At 48.3% G+C, this 25,910-nt stretch overlaps 1 protein-coding gene and 1 long non-coding RNA gene across 2 annotated transcripts; one reads left to right on the top strand and one right to left on the bottom strand.

Moving 5' to 3' along the window:
- Window positions 1-40: 40 nt before the first annotated feature.
- Window positions 41-15,012, top strand: LOC113593505 (uncharacterized). Its single transcript, XR_003413684.2, has 2 exons — window positions 41-204; window positions 11,193-15,012. It is a non-coding gene; the product is annotated as an uncharacterized LOC113593505 (long non-coding RNA).
- Window positions 5,323-25,068, bottom strand: SLC35E1 (solute carrier family 35 member E1). The gene is made up of 6 exons (XM_027038245.2): window positions 24,633-25,068; window positions 24,159-24,229; window positions 22,470-22,607; window positions 20,955-21,080; window positions 8,874-9,119; window positions 5,323-8,419 (listed from the first exon to the last, which is right to left on the bottom strand). Exons 1-6 carry the CDS (start codon window positions 25,051-25,053, stop codon window positions 8,189-8,191), a joined length of 1,233 nt encoding a protein of 410 aa, XP_026894046.2. The 5' UTR covers window positions 25,054-25,068; the 3' UTR covers window positions 5,323-8,188.
- Between the last annotated feature and the right edge of the window lie 842 nt (window positions 25,069-25,910).

Genomic DNA, 25,910 nt, shown 5'->3' with positions numbered 1-25,910 from the left:
CCCGCGCTTGCGCGGAGTGGGCCGCTGTCGCGCTCCGCCCCGGAACGTGGGGAAAGGCGCGGACTACCGTTAGCCGCCGCCGCGGCGTTCTCCCGAAGCGGGCGTCGCAGCTGGAGGGCCTGGCAGGTTGCGTGCTCCGCTGGACAGCTGCCTGGGGAGTCCCTGCGCCGGTCAAAGCCTGTGTTTCCTCCTCGCGAGGCTGAGGTGAGAAGACTACGAGGTGAGGTGCGTCCGGGAGGCTCCCGGGCCGTGACGCCGGTCACATCTTCCCGGGCGTTAGAACCGGGAGGCGACGGGTTTGGCGGGGATGGAACTGGGCTTGTTGAACTTCACAAGATCCTTCCGCTCAGTTTCTTTCGCTCGACCCAACGCTTTGGTAAGGAAGACTTTGGGGCGGGGGGCCTACGCCACCCTCGCCGGCCTCAGACTGCGTGCCCTTGGGGCTCGCGTGGTTTCCGTGCAGTCATTCAAGCGGCGTGGAATGAGCGCCCACGACCTGCGGGTGCCCGGCCTTCTAGACTGCGCGCCCAGTGGGCTCGGCGCCTTCCTGAAAGATGCACATTCCTTCTCAGATGATGACGAAGCGAACGCGTGCTGATGGTGGGGAAAGATAAAAGCAGCAGCCGTAAACGTTAGAGAACGTAGACTGGACGTCCCGGCCATCCGACCTTCTTGAGATTTGCCGTTAACGCTTGGTTGGCTCTACGTCCCTATTTTTTCTGTGCAAATAAGTGTCCATACATTTTAGATACTTTTCTCTTTGGTTACAAATTTCGCCACCTGACGCTCATGGATTATCTCCTGTATGTCAGATACTGCTCTAGGCCAGGAATTGGCAAACTTTCTCTATAAAGGGCCAGATAGCAAATATTTTAGGCTCTGTGGGCCAAGAGGCAAAACGGAGCATAGTATGTAGGTACTTGCGTAACCAAAGAGAAAATGTCCCTAACATTTTTTTATTGGTGGTATTCAGAATGTAATGATTAAGCAGTTTTTAAAATACAGGTCTGCTGAGAAAAACAGAATGCTTTTTTTGGCGGTTCTAAGTTGGTCTTCCCTGGCATGAGTTGATTGCAGATGTTCCCTAGTGGAGACTATTCTTGGTTCACGGGAAAGCAGGCTGAACGTGGCTTGTGATGTCCCAGTGGTGCCTGAACTCTGCTCTCCTGAGCAGGCAGCCCAGGAGGGGCAGAGACCTATAAATCAGTAGACAAATACGTCATTCCAACAGTGTTATTAAGGAAAACAGCTGGGTACCGAGACCTTGATGAGGGAGGGGGGTCTGGCCTGCCCCTGGGAAGTGAGGTTTGCACTGAGATCCTACTCTGCAGTAAGCTGTATGACCACACCAGGCAAAGGGAGCACGGGTGTTGGTCTGTTCAGTATAAAGCCCAGTAATCTGGGGGCTGCAGGTGCCAGTAAAGGTCTACATCGGGGTTTTAATTTGTGATCCGCCATGGGTGGAATTCAGAGATAGCACGCTATTGTACCTATATGTGTTTTCGTGAATTAAAGATACACAATGTTTTTTTAGAGTCTTAACAGGATCTGTGAGCCAAGACAGGTTAACGAATCTGTATGGTCATTTCTCGTGACTGCTCAGGACAGTGTGATGCGGATGTACAATAATTTATTCAAGCCAGACTCTATGGAGTCTCTGATTGATTCCACTTTTAGGCCACTGTTAAAATGATTTAGCGTAGGATGTGCACATTTAATACTGATAATGCTCAACTGTCCCCTCAAATGATTATGTAAACCTGTGACCACTTTTATACGGTCATTTTTTTTAAGTTTATTTATTTTGAGAGAGAGAGAGAGAGAGAGAGGAGGGGAGGGACAGAGAGAGAGGGAAAGAGAGAATCCCAAACAGGCTCCACACTGTCAGTGGTACTCGAACCCATAAACCGTGAGATCATGACCTGAGCTGAAATCAAGTCAGACGCTTAACCAACTGAGCCACCCAGACACCCCTACATTTTTTTTTTTTTTTAGTTTTAATGTTTTGTTTTTTGGGGGGAGGACAGAGGATCTGAAGTGGCTCTGACACTTGTGGTGCTGACAGGCTGACAGCAGCAAGCCCGATGTGGGGCTCGAACTCACGAACCATGAGATCATGACCTGAGCCAAAGTCAGACGCTCAACTGGCTGAGCCACCCAAGCGCCCCACTACATTAATTTCTTAGTGTTTAAAATGCCATTTATCTGAAACTGAACATTGAAGCATCAGGCGGCCTCACGCAGACGCCTTTCAGTGGGCCAAATGAGAATCCACTGGTCAAAAGAAAGCAGTAGAGTTGCCAAAAGCAGAGGCTGCTGCACCGATGGTCTCAAGAACCTGGAAACAACTCTTAAGGAAACCAGTAAAATGCATACTCCTGGGCGAGATGAACTTGAAGAGACCCCTCCCGCCCACCCCAAGAAGCAGAATGGAAAAATGTCTAAACCCATATGCATACCTGCTTTGACCTGCAAACATGCTGTGAAGGATTTATCCCAAATCAGAAGTATGTGCTATGCTGTGCACTGCAAAGTTATCCCATAAAATGGCGTTTAAATGCGCAGCAGTAGGGATTGGTTAATTATAGCACGTTCCCTCAATAGAATTCCCTCAATAGAACAGACGCACAAAATCAAGAGGATATTTAATAACATGAGGAAATGTTTCCGGCATACTTTTTTTTTTTTTAATGTTTATTTATTTTGAGAGAGTGCGTGAGCAGGGGAGAGGCAGAGAGAGGGAGACAGAAGATCCAAAGCAGGTTCTTGCACCAAGTGCAGAGCACCCAGTGCGGGGCTTGAACTCACAAACTGTGAGATCATGAGCTGAGCTGAAGTTGGATGCTCAACTGACTCAGGCACCCAGGCACCCATGGCATGTTTTTTTAAAGCGGGTTATAAAATAATATGCATATGACATGTTTTGAAAGAAACATGTATGTAACAGGGCGCCTGAGTGGCACAGTCAGTGAAGCATCCGCCTTTGGCTCAGGTCATTATCTCGTGGTCTGTGGGTTCGAGCCCTGTGTCGCGCTCTATGCTGACAGCTCAGAGCTGGAGCCTGCCTCTGATTCTGTGTCTCCCTCTCTCTCTGCCCCTCCCCTGTTTGCTCTGTCTCTCTCAAAAATAAACATTAAAAAAAAAAAAAGACGCATATATACCCTTCCCACAGGCAACTGCTGTGTTGTCTTTTGTGTGTCTTTCCAGAAACCTACTGTGTATTCACAAGCACATTTAAAATTTTTTTTTCAACGTTTTTACTTATTTTTGGGACAGAGAGAGACAGAGCATGAACGGGGGAGGGGCAGAGAGAGAGGGAGACACAGAATCAGAAACAGGCTCCAGGCTCTGAGCCATCAGCCCAGAGCCTGACGTGGGGCTCAAACTCACAGACCGCGAGATCGTGACCTGGCTGAAGTCGGACGCTTAACCGACTGCGCCACCCAGGCGCCCCCACAAGCACATTTATATATCCATATATTTTGGAAATTGTTCCCTTCACACATAGATCTAGCTCTTTTTTTTTTTTTTTTTAAGTTTATTTTGAGAGTGAGAACACAAGTGGGGGCAGGGCAGAGCCCAACTCGGTGCTCTGTCTCACAACCTTAAGATCGTGACCTGAGCCAAAACCAAGAATTGGACGCTTGACTGACTGAGCCACCCAGACACCCTTAACTCATTCTTTTTGATGTCTGTATAGTACAGATATTTTTTAGCTTTAACAATTTTTTTCAAGCTGAAAAAATACATAGACAATAAAAGTTGTTATTAAAAAAGTAGCGGGTGACTAAGGAAGTCTAATGCCCATCCAGACCTGTAGTCTCAATAAAGCCAAAGCTTGGTGTTACTGTCAACCTCGTTTCCTACAGTAACTGAACCCCGTGTGGTCAACTAGCTGAAGCCACAGCCGGAGGAATGATGTGGGAACAGAGAAGGTCCTATCCAGTCTTTGAGGGAGCAGCATTCCTCAGGGCTTGATCTTGTCACCGAGCCAGCCTCTGGTCACTAAGGAGTTGCCCTGGGGAGATAGATAAATGGGAGTATTCCAGTCCCTGGAGTGTTCAGCCCCAGGTAGGAGTTGAGACTAGTGTCTGAACAACGGGGCCGCGTGCAGCATGAGCTGTTATTCTCCGTAGGACCAGGTCTTGAGTTGTGAGGCAGCAACTCCATCCTGGGGCAGAGCCTCTGGAGGCCCCGTTGCAGCTGCAGTGGTGGACTGCCAAGCCACCAGGTCGCCCAGACGGGAGGGCTCCGTCAAGGTCTTACTGTGGCAGCATGGCCCACACAACTGCAACGAAAGGACACACCCCTGAGGACATCACCTACTCTCATGGCGAGTACATGACAAAGGTGAGGAAAAACAAAACAGCTCACTTTATCTTGGCCGCTCTGCCGGGCCAAGGGCCCTGGCTTGGAGTCAGACACTCCTGGATTCCCGGCTTGGTCCATGGGCTTTGTTTCCACTTCCCTGGAAGATGGTGCTAGTATCTCCCTCTTGGGTTCTGATGGTTAAATGAGATGTGTATAATATAAAATATGCAAGTAAAATAACCTGAGAATTGTAATAAGGCAAACATTTCCATTCCATTCCCCTCAAATAATTATCCTGTACTTCCTTACCGTTTTCCATATCTCCAATATAGCCCCTATATGCTACTTAACTTAGTTACACATCTACAAATTAAGCCAAGCGTGCTCTGAGGCCTAGGCATCTGTTTCCTGTACTTGACTCAAATGAAGTGTTCAATAAGTCAGTGAACAAAAGGATTATGAATTAAAAGGATGTGGGCAGTTGTTGTAGCAGAAACTCCTACTCTTCAACTGTGGCTGAAGGAAATTCTGTAGGTAATGGGTTTCTGAGTTAATATGCGGGGGGGGAATGGGCTTTGGAGGCAGACTTCCTGTGTGATAACCCCCTCAACCCTCATTTTCATCTGTAAAATAAGGTTAATAAACCTTGTAAGGATTGTGTGGGGGAAAATCCACCACTGTGTTAGGCGTGGAGCAGGTCTCACTATTAGCCATTATTCCTCAAAAATACGCTCCATGAGCACAGCTGCTACACGTTCTTGGGTTTTCCGTGTTATTTTGTTCAATAAAGGCATGTCATTAACTGCTGAGCTGTGTCTCTGGTTTTATTCTACCATGTCATAAATTCACACATCACATGTCCTCATCTTTGGCTCAGGAAAAAAAGTTGCAGTTTACTCAGATGTGAGAATCAAGTTGGTTCGTTCTTTCTATCTCTTACATGTTTTGTTGCCGGGCACACTGAAGACAGGGTCACTCAGACCCTCACTGACAAATTAGGACCAGTCATGATTCCCTGGAGACCATCGTTTATTTTTGGTAAATGCCATCAATGAATATACATACAGTATCAATCCCACAGAAGTCTATAGCATTTAATTCTTGAAAACAGGTGACCACTGAAAAAAAAAGAATTCACAATTTTCAGTTCCTTTAATAATTTAATGTTCTATCCCCTTAAGGCTGTTAGACCTTAAGTTACCCGGGTCTGGTTGTATCCCAGCAACAATAAAGGGCCTGTTGCATGATGTATACCAAATACACAGCAAAATTGAGAAATCCCAAGTGCTTCTTCACTTCAACATGTTTGGTTTCTCTCCTTTGTAATAGGGGTTTGATTTTCCCTATAACGAATGACTTAAAATAAGGTGCTTAAAAAGTCCACACCAAGTCTCAAAATAGTGAACAAACACTATTCGAAAATGCCCTCTGAGCCTCAGTTTCCCCTTCTGTAAAATGAAGGAGTTGGGTTCGAGTTCGTGTCGTAGGCAAGACCACACAATGGATGGGTAGATTAATTTCCTGCCACAAACCCCAGCAAGGAAGAGGGAGAGGGGAACAGAGCTGCAAATGGGAATGTGGGAGTGGGCAGGGGTGGTAGGCCAGGGCCAAAGTGGCTGGAAAACTGGCCTTCAGGAGGTCAGTGTCAGCTCTGAACCTTCAAGTTTCAAAAGTATGTCTTTGTCTTTTGATCGGATGATTTGGTCTAATATGATTGTCTCATTCATTCCAGTGTATGTACTTGCTGCAGATTTATGTACAGAATTAAATACCCCATTTATTAATTTATAAACCGTAATAAAACCAGTCCGTTCCCCTCGCCAGCAGATCTTGCATTGGAAAAGGGAAACAATATACAAATTTTAGCAACATCATAAATTTCATTAAACCTGAAAAGACACACAGTTCATTTTGGAGTTCAATTATCTGTTCAAGGACTCAGTCACTATAATCATAAAAACAACTACCACAGTATCTTTGTGGTGCAGAATTACCCCCATTTGTTGCTAGTCACCAGTGAGAAAAGTTCAGCTACAGACTGTAATGCCTCTGTGAAGACACTCAGCAAACTCTTCACAAATGCCCTTCAGATTTCTCCTTCCCGTTTTACACAGCAACCGTCTCAAAACTTGGGCCAACCAAAATAATTACAAAGAAAGTGAACGACACGTGAACACACAGGGACCTGAGGCTGGTGGTGCATAAACTCCGGCCACAAGGGGACCGGGTGACCTCCAGGAACAGCCCACTCATAAGCTGACAAAAATAACCAAACCAGGAGTCCATCATAAGCTATGGTACTCCCTCAGACGGGGAAATGTCTCACCAAGACATAAAGGGTGACCCACTGTCCCACCTGCGGCTTCCTCCGAGTGCCTATTCAAGAGGTCGGGCACAGCCCCGAAGGAAGGCAGACATCACCAGGGACCCTAGCAGCTGAGCCAGCGGTCCCCTCTGCGAGGACAGCATCCTCTTGTGACGCTAGGAAAGATGGAGACCCTGACCTGAACCTCGGCACATGGGCTACCTGCTGGGGCCACATCATTTTCCTGATACGTGATTTATCCAAACCCAAATCCTAGCTTGGTGCTTGCCGCTTCTCCCCTTCACCAGGACATGGTTCCGATCCTAATGCAGACACCCCACCAGATCAGGTCATGGAATCAAAGTGCTGTGGTCTCATCTATTACACAAACTGTTGAGATGACATTCTTGATTCATTCTGCTTTCGGCGGCTGGGGCCATTAGGAGCTTCAGAAACTTCAGCGCTTCCTACTAATGCTGAAATGTATCATGACACGCATCACCAGAAGGAGTTTTTCTTGTTTTTAAACATTTAAGAACAAAAGCGTTTTCAATCTATAAGCCAGTCCTCATGCGCCCCACCCCCCATAGGAGACAACGGCATAAACACACAAAACTGCAAAATATTCCCTAGAAAAATGCAAGATCCTCATCAAGTTAACATCTCCCCACCAAACATCCTACTAAGTCGTCACAGAAGCGAAGACTCATCAGAAAAGACAAAACGAATATTACAAAAACAGAGCTTGAAACACTGAACGTGATTTCCTAATGCTCTGACAGCCCCTCAGCCACTCCCCCTTTGCTGTCCCCAGCAAGGAGAGATGCCCTGCTCTGGCTAGGAAAGAGAGGGCACAGGAGACAGCAGCTGCCCTTCCCTCTGGATCTGGACATATACTGACTCTGACTTGCAGGTCAAAGAATTAGGCTCCAAGAATTCAAGGCTAATTGCAGTAGCTTTTCTCTTTGGAAGATCTGCCAGTAACTGCAAACGGCCAAGGGGTTGGCCGGAAACTGGGTCCATCTTTGTTGCTGGACATGCTTTTAATTAGTACCCCTCTGCTCCATGCCTGCCTCGGCCCTTGGCCTATCTGAGCAGCGGAATTGAAGCAGCTAGTTTGTCATTCTCCAGCACGATCCTACTGTCCTTTCCTTGGCCCCCGGGAACCCCCTCTTGCCTGCTCGGGGAGGTCTGCATCCACAGTGATCCCGCCTCTCCGGAGAGTTACCTGGAAATACTATCTGGAAAGCAGAATGAGAACTCTCAAAATACATAACTTGGGGAAGAAGTCCACACAGAAAGGTAAAAACCTGGCCAAGATCTCCACAGCAACACAGCCCTCGGATGACAGACTCCAGGAAGAAAGGGCCTGGAACACGGGAGCTTGAGGGCGGTGGCCCTTGCTGCAGGACAGCGTCCTGCTGCCCCCAAGGGGCTGGAAAGCCCAGGGTCTTCTGATGGTTGTGCACCGTCCCCTCGGCTGGGTTGTACATTCACTGGTTGTCAGAAGTTTCTGGTACTGCTAGGGAGTGGGGGAAGGAGTCACACAGTTACCACCCTGCCCTCTACACTCTACACGTCATAACGGTTCAAACTGTATGAGTTTGGGTAGCTCTGCCGACTGTACTGGAAGTGATCTGTTAAGATGTTGTTGCGGCCATACTGATAGTCCCCGTGCTGGGGGAAGAGGATGCCATTGTGGGGTTTTTCCAGGGGGCTCCGGTGATGTTCCTTACTGCTCAGGTCCCCCGTTGTGACAGGGAGGAGGTGCTTCCGGGCTTGCTGATTGGCATCGTACTTGGTCTGCAAGATCAAGAGAGTCAGTGAGACAACTGGCTCCTTCCCCAGGACATGCGCACAGGACAGAGGAGCAACGGGCATCCGAGCAGCCCTTCAAGGCGCCACTGAAGCACTGGCCCTAGCGGGGCTCAGGCATGGCCAGCCCTCCCTATGAGCCATCTGTGTCTTTACACTGGACCGAACACGGTCTTCTTGAGGAGACCGTGAGATCCCTGACAGAGTCTCCACAGACCCAAAAGCCACAGCTGGAGTATGGCACGGACCCAGAATAATCTACACAGGAAAAGGAAAGCCGGGCTAGGAAGGGCCACACCAACACCATAAACCAGTCAGCCACAAAGCTGGGAGCTGGAACCCCAGCTTCTTGGCTCAGGGTGAGGCCCTTTCTTCTCCCCTTCACCGACTCTTGGTGCCTCCTTGGGTATCGAGGGGACACCCCACCCCACCTCAGACTCACTTTGTTATACAGAAAGACCCCCAGGATGGCTGTCATCATGCCTAGGACGTTGGTGCTGGTGACTGGGTTTTGCAGCATGATCAAGGACACCGTGATGACCATGATTCTCTTGGTGGCATTGGCAACGGAGTAGCTCAGAGGGCTGATGAGGTTGAGGATGCTGAAGGCAATGACATTCTGGGCAAAGTTACAGAAGCCGCTGACAGCCAGGAGCAGGAGCGTCCAGGGCCACTGGGACACATAGGTCTACAGAGACGAGAAAACAAGAACAGCACTGGGGTCACATGCTGGCCCTGGCAGAAGTGGGGGAGAGGCACAAAGTGGCTTACTGGGGTCAGCGTCTAGGCGGGGAGCAGTTCCAGCTGTGTGTTGCCGTGTAGTAACAGGTGTCTGATCTGCACAACCTCTGACCCTCACGACACTGCACGCAAGCACAGCAATAATCCACTCCGTTGCTGCTGAGGACGGGGAGGCTCCAAGAGCCCCAAGGGTGGAGAGCACGAGGTGAACTGGAGCTTCCCTTGTCCCGGACAGTGAGGACTGGGAGCTGTGGGGTTAGCGGAGCAAGGTCTGCTTACTGGACACTGTCTCAGTCCAATTGAGCTGCTATAACAAAATGCCATGGGCGGGTGGGGGGTATAAACAATAGACATTTATTTCTCACCGTTCTGGAAGCCAGAAGTTCAAGATCAAAGAGACTCAGTGTCTTGTATGAGCTTCCCAGTTCATAGGTGGGGTCTTCTCACGGTGCCCTCATGTGGTGGAAGGGGCGAGAACTCACTGGGTCTCATTTTATAAGGCCAACCAACCCTGTCTGACGAGGGCCTCACCTCCTCATACCATCATATGAGGGGCTGGGTTTCAACATAGAAATTTGAGTTGGGGGGGACACATTCAGACTGTAGCAGACATGACACGTTCTGTAGGACAGGGAGGCCCTGGGAAGGCAGCCCCTGAGTATGCACAGAACCTAGTAATACAAGAGTCCCAGGCTAGAAGCAAGAAGCCCTGGGTCTGCCCTGTTACTGAGAACCACCCCCCCCTCCTCCCCGCCCTTCACCTCCAGCCACCTGACCTTTCAAGTCACACTTTCTTCCTCTGTGCGACAGAAGACACTGACCCTGCTGAGCCCACACAGTGCTGCTGTGGGGACAATCAAGGGTTCATGGCTGTGAAAGTGCTTTAAAACAGTCCCAAGCCAAACATGAGATGTTCTCAAAAACTTTAGTTATCATCTGAGCCTCTCTGGAATGAGGCACTCTGATCAAGGGGGCCCAGAAGTTAAGAACTCACAACAAGCAGACATCTGGACCACAGAACCCCCTTCCCCCACCCATCCCCCTGAGCCTGGGTTGATCCCAGAACAGGCAGCAGCTGAGAATTAGGTGGGGGGCTGCCCCCGCCAGGCGGCTGGGAATGCCCAGTGCTGAACATTTACGGACATCTACTCAGAGCTGGATACCGGAAGGCATGTGGCACCACTCCTATGCCTCCCCACCTCCCACAGTCCTACCTCGGTACCAGTCCTGAGGAACCAAGGGTCACCAAGAGGCTGCTACAGGGCAGGGCGGCCAGGCCAGTGGAGGGGCCCCAGGAGACAGTACACCAGCCACGCACAGCTGCAGGCTGTCCACCTCTGCAGTGTCTGACCTCGTCTGGAGTGCTGGGACACTCCCCACGTCCCTGTGCTCCAAGGGCAGAGCACCCTCAAGACCTAGTGTGGCTCAGTGAAGGTAGCAAAGCCACAGCTGCGCGGTGGCACCTCCTCTCTGCATCCCAGTCCTCAAGCCACATTGGTACTGGACACAGCTGGGTCCCTCCAGGAAGGTGGCATTTAGTGGCCTGCCAGCATGGGAGCTGGAACGGTCTTAGAATGGCCACCTGATTCCATCTCCACCACCCTCAGAGAGAGAGAGGGATCACAAGGTCCTCTCAAAGGGCAGCAAGATACACTTAGGTGACCTCACGGTCACTCTGACTTTTGCCCCTCGTTGGAACAGCCCCTGTAAGGCACGTGAGCCCACCAGCATGCTTCTGTGGCAAGCTGACCTGTTCACTCCCGAGTCCTTTCCTGAGATGACCAACATGGTCTTACAAGCTGTTTTTATGAGCCAGCCAGCCTGCCTAGATCCCTATTTCTCAGAAAAGGAACCCAGTCAATCCAGCTTTTAAAAAAAACTGATACCAGTCAAGTGTTTCTTCCCCACACAATCAGGATTCAGAACCACTCCCTCACCTCGAAACACTCTCCCAGGCCTCTTGGTATGAATCCCCTTCCCCAATCCAGGTAAACTAACGGTGTGTTCTCCTTCCCTCTAGGTTTGTCCTTTTAGAGACGATCCTAGAACTGGAATGATACAGGATGGAACTTTCTCAGACAGGCTGCTTTCACTCAGCAATAATGCCTGTGACATCCACCCAAGCTGTCATAAGGAACAACAGCTGATGACCTTTTTCATTGCCAAGCAACTCTCCATTGTATGAATGTACCAAAGTGGGTTTGTTTCATTTTTTATTCACTCGCTTGTTGAAGGACATCTGGGTTGTGTCCAGTTTTTGGTGGTCATGAGGTCATGAGTGGAGTTGCTATAAACATTTGTGTGAACTTGAGTTTCATTTTTCTAAAGTTAACACCCACATGTGAGATTGCTGGGTCATATGATTAGCGTATGTTTAACTTCAGAAGAAACTCCCAAATGTTTTCTAGAATGGTTGTACCATTCTGTATTTACTCCAACAACATATAAGAATTCTAGCTGTGCCTTATCCTTGACAAACATGGTATTGTATTTTTTTATTATTATAGCCATTCTAATAGGTATGAGGTGGATCTTATTCTGGTTCTGTTTCTCTCTAGTGCCTAATGATGTTGAACATATTTTACTTGCCTATTTACATGCCATCTAGACAGTCCCAATGGGAAAAAGTCTGTTCAAGTCCTTTGCCCATTTTTAAGCAAGTTATGATCTTGCTATCGAGTTCTGAGAGTTCTTTATATATTCAAAACACAAGTTCTCTGTTAGTACGTCATTTGCAAATATTTCCTCCCAGTTGGGAGTCTGTCTTTTCTTTCACTTAGTAGTGTCTTCACAGAGCAAAAGTTTTAAATTTTAATGAGACTCCATTTACCAATTTTTTCTTTATGGACTTTGCTTTTGGTGGAGTGTCTTAAGAACTAATCCCAAGTCATGATGAAGATTTTTCTCCTGTGTGTGTGTGTGTGTTTTTCCCCTAAAGGTTATCATTACATTTAAGTCTAGAATACGTTATGAGTTAAGTTTTCTGTAATGTGTGAGGTCTAAGTCAAGGCTCAGATTTTTGCTTATCGATGTCCAGTTGTTCCAACACCATTTGTTAAACTACCCTTTGCCCTGTGATTGCTTTTGAATCTTTGTCAAAAATCAATTACCCAAATTTGTGTGCATTTAGTTGCACACGATTCTGCTCCACTGATTTATGTGTCTCCCCCTTAACCAGTATCTGTACCTTAATACTAAGTCTTTAAATAATGTGATTCCTCCAAGTTTATTCTTTCTCAGACTTATTTTGACTATTCCAGTTTGTCTGCCTATCTATGTAAATATTCCAATCAGCTTTAAGGTTAAAAAAAACTCAATACCTATCTATCTATCTATCCACATGCGCGCGCACACACACACACACACACATACAGGCATATATCTTCGCAATATTGCAGGTTCAGTTACAGACCACTGCAATAAAGGAAATATTGCGATAAAGCAAGTCAAGTGATTTTTTTTTTTGTTTCTCAGTGCGTATAGGAGTTATATTTATACTGTAGACTGTTAAATGTGCAATAGCATTATGTCTTAAAAAAGGGGTACGCCTTAATTAAATGTACAGAACTTTATTTCTCCCAAATGCCAACCATCACCTGAGCTTTCAGTCAGTCATAATCACTCATCATAGATCACCATAACAAATGCAGTAACAATTAAGAAGTTTTTAAGATTGCAAAGATTACTAAAACATGACACAAAGACACAGTGAGCAAATGCTGTTGGGAAAACGGCACCAATAGATTTCCTTGATGTGAGGTTGCCACAAACCTTCAATTTGTAAAAAAATGGAGTATCTGCGAAGTGTGATAAAGCTAAGTGCGATAAAACAAGGTATGCCTGTGTAGATGAATGGATCTCAACTTTTCTTCATTACCACCTTTTCCAAGGAGAAAAGTTGAAGTTAAAATTCAAGCAATTATTTATAATTAATACTAAAGAACAAGGTTTTGCTGGTTAGAGAGAATTTTATTTCTTCCTTTCAAATCTATTTATTTCTTTTCCTTGTCTTATTGCACCGGCCAGGATGTCAAGTATGATGTGGAATAAACATGTTGAGCATGAACATCCTGAAATTATTCTTGAATTTAGCAGGAAAAACCTCCAATCTTTCATCATGGTGTTAGTATTCTGCAGTGGCTGAGAATGCAGTTTTCAGTGATGCAACTACTAGCTCATGTACTCTTTCTTGCTGTTTCTTTCTTTCCTCTGTTCTCTTCCATCTTTTTTTTATCATGTTCTCATACTTAAGACTTCTTTTCTGTGCCAAAATCAGTAACGTTATATTGAGGAAGGGACACCGTCCTTTCAAATGGGCCATCTAAGGCAGCTAATTATGCATCACATTGAGTTCTCTACTGAGAAAAATTCTGTGACTTGAACTAAATATTTTTAAATGTGGATTTTTTGGGAAAACTAATATTTAACATTGTTTTTCCTGCATGGCAAAACTGCCTATTCTGCTACTTAAAAACCCTCAATGACTTTATTTTCAACTGGCTCCTTTTTTATGTACAGCCAAAATGAAAACGTCTAAATTAACTATGTTGTACAAATGGTACCCAACACAAACTTTTTAAAAATTAGTAAGACTTTTGTTTTATGTTTGCATTTTGACTATTTTCATAAGGATGTAGGTTGTGTGTTTAACCGTTAATGTTAAAAACTGTGATGTGTGTGCAGAATATTCTATATGCATGTTCATGTTTAAAGAATGGCTGTTGACGATAAAAATCAGCTTTCACGTAAAAAAAATCAGGTTGAGGAAGTTTCCTTCTATTTCTAGTTTGTTGACTTTGTATTTTATTTATTTTATTTTGAGAGAGAGCATACATGTGCATGCATGAGTGGGGGAGGGGCAGAGGAGGAAGAAGAAAATCTTAAGTGGAATCTGTGACTCTGGGCTCGATCTTACATAGTGAGATCATGACCTGCACTAAAACCAAGAGTCGGATGCTCAACCAACTGAGCCATCCAGGCACCCCTAGTTGTGTTTATCTTCATGAACGATGTTGGGTTTTGTCAGAAGCCTTTTCTGTATCAGTTGAAATGAATAAGTGATTTTCTTTGTTAAACTGTTAGAGATTACACTGATTTTCAAATATTGAATTAGCCTTGCATTCTTGATTTAAATCCCATTTTGTCATAGTGTATTATGCTTTTTATACATTGCTACATTCGACTTACTAGTATTTGGGGCTTTTAAAAATATTTTTTTTATTTTTTTTAAGTTTTAGACAGAGAATGTGAGTGGGGGGAATGGGGAGAGCAAGCGAGCGAGACAGAGAGAATCTTAAGTAGGCTCCATGCTTGGCACAGAGCCCTATGTGGGGCTTGATCCCATGTCCCTGGAATCACGATCTGAGCTGAAATCAAGAGTTGGATGTTCAGCCAACTGAGGCACCCACGTGCCCCTACTAATATTCTGTTAACAACTTTTGCCTCAACGTCCATGAGGAATACTGGTTTTGTTATATGGCCCAAAGCATTCCCCTGTCTTCTGTTTTCTGGAGGAGACTGTAGAATCAATATTTATTTTTTCTTAAATGTCTGGTAGAATTTGCCAGTGAAACCAGCTGGGCCTGATGATTTCTTTTTAGAAAGTTTGAATTTTAAGGAATTCAATTTCCTTAAAAGCTATAGGACTACTGGGGTGCCTGGGTGGCTCAGTTGGTTAAGTGTCTGACTTTGGCTCAGGCCATGATCTCGCAGTTCGTGAGTTTGAGCCCCACATAGGGCTCTGGGCTGACAGCTCAGAGCCTGGAGCCTGCCTTGGATTCTGTGTCTCCCTCTCTCTCTCAAAAATAAAAATAAAACATAAAAAAATTAAAAAAAAAAAAGCTATAGGACTATTTAGGTTATCTAGTTCATCTTGGGTAGGTGAGTTTTGATAGTTTGTGGTTTATGAAGAATTGGTCTATTTCATCTATGCTGTATATAGAATAGTCAGTAATATCTCTATCATTTTAATGTCTGTGAGGTCTATAGTGATATTCCCTCTTTCACTCTTGGTGTTTGTAATGTCTTCTTTTCTGTTTTGCTTCAGTTGAAAATATATTTTATTTCCCTTGAGGCTTCCTCTTGGGCCCTGCATCATTTAGAAATGTGTTACTTAATTTCTAAATGTTTGTGGAGATTTTCCTGTTACTGCTAGCAGAGAAGATACTTTGTATGTTTTAATATCTTTTTATTTATTTATTTATTTATAGAGAGAGAGAGGAGAGAGAGAGAGAACAGGTGGGGTAGGGGCAGAGAGAGAGAGAGAGGGAGACAGAGAATCCCAAGCAGGCTCTGTGCTGTCAGCACAAAGCCCGACACGGGGCTCAAACCCACAAATCATGAGATTGTGACCTGAGCCGAGATCAAAAGTCAACACTTAACCAACTGAGCCACCCAGGCACCCCTATATGTTTTCAGATTTTTTGTTAAAGTTTGTTTTCTGACACAGAATATGGTCTGTCTTGGTGAATGTTCCATGAATACCTGAAAAGAATGTCTATTACACTGTTGTTGGGTAAAATGTTCTACAAATGTCAGTGAGATACCCAGATGGTTGCTGATATTATCTTTTTGCTTGGTGGGTTTTTTTTATAGTTCTATTGGTTCTGGAGGTTCTGTATTCACTGGATATAAAACTATGTGTTGCTAGTTCTTAGTTTCAGTACTTTAAAAATGTTATTTTCACCTCTTTCTGGTGTTCATGGTTTCTAATGAGAAATCCACAGTCATTCAAACCGCTGTTCTGTAAGTAATGCATCATTTTTCTCTGGCTGCTTCCAGATTTTTTGCTTGTTTGTGTTTTAATCTTTTTTTTGTCTCTGTGGGTCAAACTGGATAATTTCTATTGATCTATCTTTGAGTTACTGACCCTTTCCTTTGTCATTTCTATTCTACTACTGAACCCATGCAGTGATGGGTTTTAAGCTACTCTTTCTGAATTTCCAAAATTTCCATTTGGTTCTTCTGCCTTTCATTCTTTACATTTGTCTCAAGAGAATTCACATTACCTTTTGGGGCATGATTATAATCATTGCTTTAAAGTCATTGTTCAGGGGGTGCCTGGGTGACTCAGTTGGCTAAGTGTCTGACTCTGGCTGAGGTCATGATCTCACACCTCATGAATTTGAGCTCTGCATCGGGCTTTCTGTTGTCAGTGTGCAGCCCACTTCAGTTCCTGTCTCCCTCTCTCTCTGCCCCTTCCCAGCTGGCGCTTTCTCTATCTCAAAAGTAAATACTTTCTTTTTTTTTTAAGACATTATTCAGGGGCGCCTGGGTGGTTCAGTTGGTTAAGCATCTGACTTTGGCTCAGGTCATGATCTGAGGTTTGTGGGTTTGTGGGTTTGAGACCTGCATCGGGCTTTACAATGACAGTGCAGAGCCTGCCTGAGATTCTCTCTCTCCCTCTCTCTGCCCCTCCCCCACTTGCCCGCTCGTGCTCTCTCTCAAAATAAATAGATAAACTTAAAAAAAAATAGTCGCTGTTCAGTAATTCCAAGATCTGTGTCATCTCAGTGTTGGCATCTGTTAATTGTCTTCTATGAGAAGGGACTTGAAATTTCCCTGGTTCTTCATATGCCGAGTAATTTTGGATTATATTCTGGACGTTTAGGATATTGTAAGACTGTAGGTCTTACTTAAATCCTCTACAGAATGTTGATACAGAATTTTGTTTTAGCAGACTCAGTTGGGTTCAGGCTACAAGCTTGACAAGCCTTCTGGGGGTGTTGGTTCCAATGTCATTTGTGTTTCCAAAGCCTCTCCAGCAGTACGCGGCTCCATCCTGAGTGTGCGCTACCCAGCAATCAGTCTGGGATGTGGGCAGCAGTCTACCTCATAATTCAGTGTCAGTCTTTGGTGTGCTATTAGGGTCAGATCCTCACATGTACAGCTCAGGGGTGAGCCTAGGATTTCATGGTGTTTCTGAGGTCACTTTCCCAAGTTCCTCCTTCTCCACGATCTCCCTGGTACTGACCGTTGCCTAGGGTTCCCCTAGGAACCAGTCCTCTAGTCAAAGGGCTGGGGCACAATTATCCCGCTCTACACTATGGCCTTCCCACAACTGTACCTCTACTTGGGACCAAGCAGTGGGCTGATTAAAAGAGAAAAATACACAGTGGGGGCTAATCCCACTCTGACCGCAGAGCGAGGCTGCCCTCACTCAGCATCTCAGGTGCTGTGGGACCCTGCTGCTACCATTGCCACGGGATTGCCAGGGGCCTGGGACACAGGAGAACAAAGAAACAAAAATAACAGAAAAAGCCAGAAGGGCATTTCCCCTACCCTGAGCATCAGGAACCCCCTTTCCTATTCCCTGATCCAGAAGTAGAGGGTGTCTCGCTCTGTTCTCACCATGTGCAGCACCCGGGGCTGCGAGTTAAGGCTGAAGATACAGGAGGCAAAAGAAAGACAAACTGAGGGGCACCTGGGTGGCTCAGTCAGTTAAGCATCTGACTCTTGATCTTGGCTTGGGTCATGATCTCACGGTTCATGAGTTCGAGCCCCATGTCAGGCTCTTCACTGATGGCAGGGAGTCTACTTGGGATTCTGTCTCACCCTCTCTCTGCTCCTGCCCTACTCACTCTTGCTCTCTCTCTCTCAAAATAAATAAACTTAAAAAAAAAAAAAAAAAGAAAAGAGGGGTGCCTGGGTGGCTCAGTCGGCTAAGTGTCCGACTTCAGCTCAGCTCATGATCTCACGGTCTGTGGGTTCGAGCCCCGCGTTGGGCTCTGTGCTGAGGGCTCAGAGCCCGGAGCCTGCTTCGGATTCTGTGTCTCCCTCTCTCTCTGCCCCTCCCATGCTCATAGTCTGTCTCTCTCTGTCTCAAAAATAAAAACATTTAAAAAATTAAAAAAAAAAAAAAAAAGAAGAAGAAAAGCAAAGCAAACTGCTGACTCAGTGGTAATTTGAAATCTGGTCTTCAACCCCAGCCTGTCCACTGCCATTTACTTTTCTGTTCTCAAATAGCTGCTTCACTCATCTTGTAAAAGCTTTAAAACCAGGCCACCTGCTTCGGAGTCTAGTGATCCCTGCCTGGCTTCGGTCAAGCTGTCAGCAGTGGGGCTGCCCGTGTGCAGAACTACCCACCACACACAGCCTTTGAATCCTGGTAACACGGCGAGCGGCAGACTCCAGGTGATGCTCTCCTACCTGATCCTTCTCCCTGTACTGCCACGAAGCACAGCACTGGGATGGGGCTACGTCACCCGGCGTCCGTGCCAGAGACACAGGGCAGGGAGGGGGAGCCCAGGTAGGTAGGGGCCCTGCCTTCACACCCCAGCCCTGTCAAATACAGAGTGCTCCCCGGAAAACTGTCGGAACGTACGAGGACCCCATCAAGGTAAAAAATATGTATGGGCTCGACAAAGAGAACAGGTCACTAAAGGTATTACAAACAAGGTAATCACTGGAATAAAACTAAAACGTGTCCTGAATGCAAATACAAGCAAAGTTACCAGAGCCGAGCCTGGAAGCACGTGTTTGTGTGCATGTATACAGAGACACTAAGGAGTTGTAACAGGACGTAGTAAGAGAACTGAGACGAAACCCACCAGCAGTATTTGCAGCCAATGAAAAGAATGAGAAAGACCTAAATATGTCAATAGGGAATAATCGATCCCCAGGAAATATCATTGAGGGAAAATAGCAAAGTGCTCCTTTCTACCTAAAAAGTCACTTTCTGTGTAAGGAGGAGAAAGGTAAGAATATATACAGATGTGCTTATATTTGCAAAAAGAAACACTGAAAGAATAAACCAAGAGCATAGCAATGAAGAACTCCAGGGAGGGACAAGAAAGCAGGAGGTGATAGGGACTGAAGCCAGACTTCTTGGGGTTTTTTTGTTTCTTAATATTTTTATTTTTTGCTTTTATTTTATTTATTTACTTTGGCGGGGGAGGGGAGTGCGTGCTTGCGAGGAGGGGAAGCGAGAGGGAGATGGAGAGAATCTTAAGGAGGCTCCACGCCCTGAGATCATGACCTGAGCTGAAATCAAGACTGGACGTATAACCCACAGAGCCCCCCAGGCGCCCCTGAAGCCAGACTTCTTTGAATAAACCTTCTCATCTCATTTGGCTTTGGAAATACAAAGGTATCTGACAAATTCAGTGTTGGGGGGCGGGGGGAGGAAAGCAATGCCACAAATGGAAAACAGATGGAAGTAAAAGAACCCAACTGGACAAGCTGGTGACACAGGCACACTGTGAAAACAATTATTTCCAGTGCCCTTAGAACACGGCATTCCAACTGTGCATCTTTAACGGGACATGTCCTAAGGACAAAGAAGACCGGCAAAGAAACCTTAAACTCAGAATCCTGTCCGCAGCTGGCCTGTGGGCATTTTCACTCTGAAGCGATTATGTGTGCATACAGTGGAATCTTGTACGTGAGTAATTACGGGAAGGAATCAAGCGTACCCGAAAAGATGTACACTTAAAAATCACAGCCGTGACAAATCCTGTCATATTACGTTGCAACGAACTGGAATGAACTCTCCCCTCTGCCCCAACAGGGCTTTCCTAGTTTTTTACCCCGAAGACTTAAAAGCAATGACAACCCAACAGTGGTGAGCACCACGGCCTGTCTGTCTCAGCAGCGCTCTCTACCACAAGCAACCCGGACTCTCGAAGGAGCGGCTGACTGCAAGTCTGGGACAGGAGAGGCACAATATGGGAAACAACATCCTGCTGGACCAAAAGCCACCAAAGGCTGACCTGTGCTGTCAGAAGGACAGGGAGCCAGTGGGAAGGACTCCATTGGCCGAGACAGGATAATCCGAATAGAAAAAGTGTTAACATGTGCAACTGACACAGGCGTCCGTCCACAAAGATGTTGAAAAAAAAGAATATATAAAAGGACCTTCCTTTACCCCCACAAAAAACACCCCCCCCCCCGTTCACTGGTTAACATTTACAGTAAGCTAAGAAGTGTTCTCTAAACATTGGTAATTAAGAAAAAACTGAAAGAAAAGCACTGAACTGCTTTTCGTGTAGTTGGAAGTAACACACTAGTCCTGAGTGATGATGGAAAGCTCTTTACAGAAAAATTACAGCTGCTCAATATGGAAAGGAAGTGAGAACAGAGCCAGTTTCCTCATCTGGAGAATGGAAATAACGTGCACTATGTCTCCAGCCAGTGCTGAGGACTGAAGACCAATGCCAAGAACTCTATGGGGCCTCAGTAAGCCCTAATAAAATTTACTACCCTCTCTTACCCTCTCTGTAACTCCGGCTTGGAAGAAACCCCGCCTACCTGCTCCTTATCACTGTCACCCGCTTAGTTTCTTTCTTTTTTATTTATTTATTTTTTCACCTGCTTAGCTTCCAGTGAACCATCTGGAGGCTGGCCCTGCATGTGGCGGGAAGCTTTTCTTGCCAGCGCTCAGAGAGCTCTGCACACACCCAGAGTAAAGGAAGTACGGACAGAGATGACAGCAAGAGAGGAATCAAGCTATGCAAGCACAGTTTTGACAAGTCAAAGTGAGATCTGAGCCAGACTGTCAGGACAGGAAAGTCGCCTGTGCCGGCATTTTCCTTCCTGATGCCACTGGCACGAATGAAGCAGCCATCAACACCTGAGATCCAGCACGCTGGAGGAGGAAGTGCAAAGGAAGACGACTTCCTCGACTGCACGAAAACTGCGTCATGGCAAAGCCGAGCCTGAAGAGGGCTGGCTGGCTGCCGAGGCCCCGAACGTCCCCAAGTCAACACAGGTGTAACTGCCCGGCAAAGCAACTGCTTTGGAACTCGTTAAGAAAAGGGTGTGTCCGTGGCACTGGCCAACTCACCAGGTCGCTGCTGACCAGGAAAGCTGAAAGGTCCACCAGGACCCACGTGGGGATCATAAAGAAGACAGCGTGGCAGCCCAAGATGTTCAGCAGCCGGAGATGGTGGATCCGTGAATCTCTTAACACCTGAGAAGAGAAAACCTCTTTAAAGGCCGATTGAAACTAAAAATGGCAAGAAGGGCTCCAGTTACCCAGGCCCCAAACACAGGGACTATACGTAAGCCCTGACATCTGACCTTGACCGCCAAACCTACCAGTGCCCTATGATGAGACACACAGCCCGTGCCCAAGACAAATATGAAGGACTGAGAGTGAAAAACACCAACACTCAAAACTGGTAAAGCTGTAGTGAAAGAGGCACTCTGAAATTCTACTGGTTTATGTCTAAATCGCTCGTGCACATTCCAGAATGCAACCAGGCAAAGTCTATCAGCAGCCATAAATATTTCATATACTCCGACCCAACAACGTAAGGAAATAACTCAAGACGGAAAACCTGCACACGCAAAGATGTTTGTTGCTGCGTTCCTTATAATGAATGGTTGGAGAGCAATAGTTTTTTTCTTAAATACTTATTTTTGAGAGAGCGCGAGTGGGGGAGGGGCAGAGAGCAGGGGACAGAGGATCAGAAGCTGGCTCTGCACTACTAGGTTGACAGCAGCGAGCCTGATGTGGGGCTCGAACTCACGAACCATGAGATCATGACCTGAGCCAAAGTCACATGCTCAACTGACTGAGCCACCCAGGTGTCCCTAGAGCAGTAATTTTTAATGAAATGGGAGAATGTTGTAATCGTAAATGAAAAGGTACTAATTTTACTTTTCAAAAGCACAATTCTGAAACATACCTATAATATCACAACTCTAAAAACTGTACAGAAAAAGACCCCTACTAGCATTAACAGTAGTTCTCTTTGGGGCACCTGGGTGGCTCGGTGGGTTAAGCGTTGGACTTCGGCTCCAGTCAAGATCTCACAGTCCGTGAGTTTTGAGCCCCACGTCAGGTTCTGTGCTGACATCTCAGAGCCTGGAGCCTGCTTTGGATTCTGTGTCTCCTCTCTCTCTCCCTCCCTCCCTCTCTCTCTCTCTCTCCTCTTCTCCTGCTTGCACTCTCTCTCTCTCAAAAATAATAAACATTAAAAGAAAAAAAAAAAAAAACCCAGTAGTTCTTTAGGGGAAAGTACTGTGATTTTGCTCAATAGCGTGGAAATCCCTGGGCGCAGGGCAGGTCTCTATTGATTAGTCATCTCCAGCACCCACTATGGTACCTGACACAAGTTTTCTGATTTTGGGGGGTGGGGGGGCTTTTCTCTAGTTTTCCACATTGAATATATGCTAATTTTATAAAAGGAAACAAATTACTTAAGAAAATGAAACAAATACAAAACCAGCAGAAGGGCCACAGGATTTTTGTTTGTTTCAACATCAAGGGAATCCCTCCTTGACCGCATTTTCACAGGCCGCCCGCCTGTGCACCCGCAAACCACCAGGCAGATCCCAGACGGTACCCAAATACCTTTTTGGAGAAAATATTCTGAAGCGAGAAGCACAGTGTGGCAGCAAGGGCGCTGATGAGCCCCCACATGTCGAATGACAACTCGGTGACGGTGGCCAGCAGGACGCCGCTGATGATGGGGATGAGCGACAGGTACACCTGCGGGAAGGGGGGCAGGAGGGATGGATGGCCGAGGCTGAGCCAGGCTGCCCCCCACACGCCCCTGGGCCTGGAGGAGAGCCTCGGTCTCCCATCCCTCACCAAAGGGAAGGTCCAACTTTACAAGGCCCAGAGCGTATGCGATGGTTCCTGAGATCTGGTGGCTAAATGGCTCCAAACTTCCGGAGAAATGGGATCCATTTTTGACCTCTAGCTCACCCTTTTCCTACAAAGGACACTTTAAAAGCACTGCAGGAATTTTAGGAGGTGGTATAAGGCCCTCTCAAATGCCCCTGAGGGTCAGAGCAAGGGTTCCGGACTGGGGGACCTGAATTCCAGCCCCCCCCCACCCCCCTGCTGGCTGTGGGCCTCAGGCTATTAGGCTATTTGACTCTCCCCTTTCCCTTTAAGTCCCACTTCTTCCCCTGCGATCAAGAATGACAATCACTTGCCTTATCTGTCTCACAGGGTGGGTCCCTACATATCCTGTCTTTATCGTTAGTCTTTGCCTAGGCCATTCCTCAGTCCTTCCCCACAGTGGAAGGTGCCGGCTCCTTGCCCAAGCTGGGTACAATGTCCCACGACAGGGAAACCTGATAAACATGACGTGATAGCGAGTGATGAAGCTACACACCTCCCAGGCAACTCGGACCCAGGGAGACAAGTCACACCTGACATCACCCTGGGGGCGGGTTCCAGAGCACACCCAGGTCCTACAGACAAAAAAGAGGCTGAAACAGAAACATCAGCCAGAAGTGGCCCAATTTCTATAAGCCGATCCAGGGCACCGCCACTCTGAGTTACATAAAATACAGGATGCCAGAAACCAACCACCTGGAGAAGAGGCGCTCTGTCCAGCATGAAATGGATTCCAGCTGGGACGACAGGAGTCGCACTTCCACTTAAGGACAAGGAGCAAGGCCGTCTCTGGCTGAAGCCACAGCTCCTCTCGCCCCAAGCCAGGAAATACCCAGGCTTGGCATCTTGAACAGACACTGGATTGTGCCCAAAGCATCTTCCTTATGCAGTCCTAGGCTCTGCGTGTTGCTTTCGTTTCCAGTCCCAGACACTCACAGTTCCTGGTTGTTTTTATTTCGAAGACTTTGTTGGATTTTGCCAAAATCACTCTTTTGACTAGCACCTCACTTTGGACCCCAGAAGTCCCCAACCTGACTGTGGTCACTCGCGAAGAAGTGAAACTTTGTCAGAGTTCCAGCAAGACGTCAGATGTTCCATTCCGGGTCCCCCTGGAGGGGCACGTGGGGCCTGGCCAAGATGGGACCGAGTCACTGCCCACTAGCAACCACACGTAGGGAATCAAAACACGAAGGGAAGCTGGACCTGAGAGGGACAGGAGTGTCCCCAAGACCACACGGCAGAGACAACTCGGGGACACACACACTGCACACCACTGCCTCCAAAGTGATTACAGAACATTAGTGAAAGGGCCACCAGAAGCCTCTAAGCAGACTTCCTGATTTGACAGGAAGCCAGGCGCCACGACCACGTCACCAGCTGGGCCCCCACCGGCCCAGAACCCTCCCAGGTTACCTTGGTGCTTTGCTTCTCCTTCATGATGATCCGGGACAGGAGAACCACCCAGATGGGCATGGTAGCCTTGACTGCAAAGAGAGGCCAGGGGGCTCTCAGGGAGCCGTCTCCGTCCCAGAACCCACCCTGGGACCCTGTCCCGACTCCACTAGTGCGATGGAAGCGCCTGGCAGCCCTTCAAGCCTCCTCGGCCCTTCTCTTTCCGGGGAGCTTCCCCGCAGCCCAGTAGCTGCGACCCGCCCTGCTCAGCTCCCAGCTCTCTTCCCAGCCACTTCCCTCCCCTAGACCCCTGTGCGAGTCGCTCCCCTGCTAAAAGTCTCGTTGGCCCCCAGCCCCTTGCCAACAGAAGTTGACTTCTCGGTCTGGTATTCCAGGCCGTCGGGCCGCAGCCCCGCCAGCGCACTCCTACCCACGCGCCGAAACCCCGGGCGGCGCGTCCCGGCCGCCGCCCCCCAGGCCGGCCGCTGCACCCACCAGTGTGCGCGTAGGACACCGGCACCTTCCAGATGCTGACGTGCGCCGACACGGACGCGAAGTACTTGCCGAAGGCGAGTGGCAGCACGTAGCGCGGGTAGAAGCGCGGCGGCAGCAGCGGGCCGGGAGACGGATGTGGGCCGGGCCCGGGGCCCGAGACGGGCGGCGCGGGGGGCACGCGCCAGGCGCGCAGCAGCGGCGGGAGCCCCGCGCATAGCGCCAGGATGTGGCACAGCGACACGGTCACAGGGAACGGGAAGGCGCTCAGGATCACCTTGTTGACCACGTTACCGCCCGCGCTCAGCGCGTACCACAGGAGGCACAGCGCCGCCACCCGCGCGCCCTCGCGCGCCCCGCCGCCGCCGCCGCCCGCCGCTCCCGGGCCCCCCGCGCCCGCGCCCACCGCTGCCGCCGCCGCCATCCTGCCCGAGCGGCCACCTCTTCCCGCCCGTCCGACGGCCCGACGCCGGCCGGGGGCGGGGCCGGGTGGAGGCGGGCGCGCCGGCCAACGCCGCTCTCCAGTGGTCGCCGCTGCCTTGCGTCACCGCCTCGCGCCGGCCGACGCGCCCGCCACCACGTAGCGGGCGCGGGCCCCGCCCCTCGGGTGGGCTTCCGGCGGCGCTAGGCCTATCCCGGAAGCGGAAGGGGGGGACGCGGACCCTAGCCCGGTCGCCGCCGGGTTCCCCCGCCGGTGGGTTGGCCTGGGGGACCCGGAGCCAGGTCTCGAAGTGAACGGGCAGGAGCGCAAAGACCCTATCGCGTCAGCGTCTGTGGTCGGGCCATCCAGCCGGGGGTCAAACCTCGATGTCCACGCTACATCGGCTCCTTTCAGCCAGATTCCTCATGGGCAGGAGGCAGTGGCGGCGGACAGCAAGGGTAAAAGAGCAGGTCTTTACTGAAAAGAAACCAGATTGTGAAAGCTTCCCATAAGCTACATCCTTTTTCTGCAAAAACACGGGAACGGACTCCCGCGGCCGGACTCCGATAGAGGGGCAAGCCCGGTCTCTGGGAGCTCGCTCTGAGAATCACTGCGACGTGCGCTGCGCGGTAGGTATTACCCCATCCCCATTTCACAGACGGACAGACCGAAGCCCAGAGAGGGGAGGCGACTTGGCTCAGGTCCCCTGGCCCATTCGGGAGCTGTGGCCGTGGTAGTCTACTTGGGCACCTGTCTCCAGAGCTCTTGCCGGAGGGAGAGGTGCGAGGCCCTGAGCGCTGATGCCCAAGGCCAGGCTAGAGCAGCCCCAGACCCTAGCAGAGGAAACAGGATGGTGTTTT

This window comes from Acinonyx jubatus, chromosome A2 (assembly GCF_027475565.1).
Source record: "Acinonyx jubatus isolate Ajub_Pintada_27869175 chromosome A2, VMU_Ajub_asm_v1.0, whole genome shotgun sequence".
Taxonomy (NCBI): Eukaryota; Metazoa; Chordata; class Mammalia; order Carnivora; family Felidae; genus Acinonyx; species Acinonyx jubatus.
The sequence above is the reverse complement of the archived record's forward strand: the minus strand, read 5'-3'. Positions and strand labels throughout refer to the sequence as shown.

Bases quoted from the DNA above. Each gene is read 5' to 3' on its own strand.
- SLC35E1 (XM_027038245.2), bottom strand. From the start codon at position 25,053: ATGGCGGCGGCGGCAGCGGTGGGCGCGGGCGCGGGGGGCCCGGGAGCG. The intron at 21,081-22,469 runs GTATTTGGGTAC...TTCTCTTCTCAG, and splicing joins AGAATATTTTCTCCAAAAAG to GTGTTAAGAGATTCACGGAT. The intron at 9,120-20,954 runs GTGAGTTGGCCA...TCGTCTCTGTAG, and splicing joins TCCTGGTCAGCAGCGACCTG to ACCTATGTGTCCCAGTGGCC.